At 44.4% G+C, this 3,250-nt stretch overlaps 1 protein-coding gene across 1 annotated transcript in view; it reads right to left on the bottom strand.

Moving 5' to 3' along the window:
- The window catches only part of LOC119399202 (nucleoprotein TPR-like), a 6,202-nt gene extending 3,620 nt beyond the window's left edge, over window positions 1-2,582 (bottom strand). Inside the window, exon 1 of the mRNA XM_037666016.2 lies at window positions 2,577-2,582. Within this exon, the coding sequence (XP_037521944.2) occupies window positions 2,577-2,582 (6 nt within the window). The remainder of the gene's footprint in view (window positions 1-2,576) is intronic.
- Between the last annotated feature and the right edge of the window lie 668 nt (window positions 2,583-3,250).

Below are 3,250 nucleotides of genomic sequence, written 5' to 3'. Positions count from 1 at the left end.
GGAATAAAGAAAGGAAAGAAATAAAGAAAGAAAGTTGATTGAAGAAAAGAAAAGAAAGAGAAAGAAAGAAGAAGAGAAGAAAGAAGAAAGAAAAAAGCAAGCAGAAAAAAGAAAGATAGATAAGAAAGAAAAGAGAAAAGAAAGAAAAAGAAAAGAAAGAAGAGAAAGAACAGAAAGAAAGGAAAGGAAAAGAAAAGAAGAAAGAAAGAAAAGAAAGAAGGGAGGAGATAGCTGTGCTGATGACGTAAAGGAGGAGCAGAGACCGCCTACACTGTGGCAATCTGATCACGGCAATTATATGCTTGTGCTAATTGAGAGACAGCAATTACCCTGCACGGCGGCATTTCTTGATCGTCGAGCTGCGGTAGCGGATCTGGCCGCAAAGCTATGAGTGATATCTGTGATTTTGTCCTGAATCTAGCTTCATTGCGACGTGTCGTCTTCATCACAGACAACCCCGTCATCACATTTCCCTTCCGGAGTCGACGCTTGAGTCCGCGAAATCAGAGTTGATAAAAAGTTCATGCTATGAAATAAAGATAGCGTCTCACGTAAAGAAGCATGCACAGTGGTCTGTGAAGGACGTTGTCAACGATGATATTCCGAAAGTTATGAGTGCCCGCAGCCTTGAAAATTCAACTTGATATCAAATTTAAGAAAGGGAAACAAGAATTGGGACATTTGGGTACCAACGGATACATGTCGTCCCACTTTTATACAAGTATAACAGGGTTTTTGCCATCTTATCTTGCAAATATAAAGAACCTGCTCACGCAGTGCTTTCTCTGTGTACACAGATTTAATTCCAATTAATCCTGTTGCAACTTTATTACTTTTACTCGGGTGCTCTGTAAAAGGGGCTATGCAATATTTCACAATGCGCACATGAACAATTTGTTGAATGGACCTTTCTTCTAAAGCCTAGCCAAGAACTAGATGAGCTAACAATTCTTTTTTTTTCTTTCTGGTTGAGGATTCTTGAATAAAACAACTACCTGATTTAGCCTTCCGAGAACAACTATACACTCTGTAAATGTTTACAATTTTTTTTTCGCCGCTCTGTTCGTTTTTATGGAAGCTATAGAAACATTGAAAGCGAGACCCATGTAACGTTTTAACTAACATGAGTAGATTGCCGACCATAGGTCGGCACTGTAAGAGAATACTCACTCACACTCACTCACCCCAATATTTTCAGCCTTCGCACTCACTCACGTTCATACTCACGCCTACTCACACTCATAGGCACTCACTCACGTTATACTCACGCACCTCACACTCATAAGCATTCACTCACGTTCGTACTCACGCCTACTCACACTCATAAACACTCACTCACGTTCATACTCACGCCCTACTCACACTCATAGGCTCTCACTCACGTTCATACTCACGCCTACTCACACTCATAGACACTCACATCACGTTCATACTCACGCTTACTCACACTCATAGGCTCTCACTCACGTTCATACTCACGCCCACTCACACTCACAAGCATTCCACTCACGTCCATACTCACGCCGACCTTCACACTCATAGACACTCACTCACGTTCATCTCACGCCTACTCACACTCATAGGCACTCACTCCGTTCATACTCACGCCCACTCACACTCATAGGCACTCACTCCGTTCATCACGCCCCCCACTCACACTATAAGCATTCACTTACGTTCATACTCACGCCTACTCACACTCATAGTCACTCACTCACGTTCATACTCACGCCCACTCACACTCATAGGCACTCACTCACGTTCATACTCACGCCCACTCACACTTATAAGCATTCACTCACGTTCATACTCACGCCGACTCACACTCATAGACACTCCCTCACGTTCATACTCACGCCTACTCACACTCATAGGCTCTCACTCACGTTCAACTCACACCCACTAGACTCATAGGCACTCACTCACGTTCATACTCACGCCTACTCACACTCATAGACACTCACTCACGTCATACTCACGCCTACTCACACCATAGGCACTCACTCACGTTCATACTCACGCCTACTCACACTCATAGACACACCCATTCCGCGTTCATACTCTAAGCCTACTCGCGTACTCATAGGCACTCACTCACGTTCATACTCACGCCTAGTCCAACTCATGAGTGCTCACTCACGTTCACACTCACGTCCACTCACATCTCTGAGTACTCACTCATACTCACCTCACAACGTTCAAATGAGTGTGAGTGAGTGCACTCATAGTGAGTGTACCGGGCTATGGTCTTTGATCTTTTTGTAGTCGTTGAGTGAGACCGTTTTGGGACGAACTGGTGACGTTGAGTCCCAGCGAGCCTGGCAGTTCTCAATATTGTTAGGGTGGAGTCCGCGTGCGTCACTTGGAGAAAAATCTGATGCTTCTAAGTCCACGTGAATCTGGCTGAGGAAACCTCTCTTTAGCCTGAATGTGAGTGAGCTTGGCTAAATAGTGTTTTAGCGAGTTTGAGATCAAGTGAGCCCATAAGAAGCAGCGTATTTTTTGAGTGAACGAGCGAGTGTGTGCCATAAACTTTGCCGACCCCTGACACACATTCCTTGGTGCTTTTAACTTACCTTCATACTAACCTCAACTCTCACTCCTGAGTACTTACATTCAAAGTCATGCCGACTACCACTCAAAGGCACACACCATGGTTCCTCAATCACTCAGTTTTATTTACCTACCCACACTAACCGATACGTCCATAATAAGGTCTACTCCCACTAATAGCGCTAACTCATGTTGATACAGTCATACTCAATTACAGTCATACTCACAGTCATACATTCGCACTTATATCCATATCTACTCACGCTCACAGGTCGTGTTCACACTCAATTATCACTCTCCCAGAACTCATGTTCACACTCGCGTATACTCACACACATCGGTAATCACTCATCTTCATACTCTCGTCTACTCTCATTCATCGGCTCTCACTTTCATACTCACTCCACTCACCCTCATTGGTGCTCACCCACTTGCATACCTTTATATTCACACTCATCGGGGCTCACTTACGTTCATTCTCATTTCCACTCACAGCCGTCGATACACACATTCACCGGCACTCACTCAGGTTCATACTCATGTATACTCACACTCATCAGCACTCACGTTCGTACTCACTTCTACTCACACTCATGAGTACCCACTCACGTTCATACTATGCCTACTCACACAAATCAGTACTCACTCACGTTCACTATCGCCTACTCGCACTCACTGGTACTCACTCACGTTCATA

Source organism: Rhipicephalus sanguineus, chromosome 7 (genome assembly GCF_013339695.2).
Source record: "Rhipicephalus sanguineus isolate Rsan-2018 chromosome 7, BIME_Rsan_1.4, whole genome shotgun sequence".
NCBI lineage: Eukaryota > Metazoa > Arthropoda > Arachnida > Ixodida > Ixodidae > Rhipicephalus > Rhipicephalus sanguineus.
Note: the sequence above shows the minus strand (reverse complement) of the source record. Positions and strands in the feature narration are given on the sequence as shown.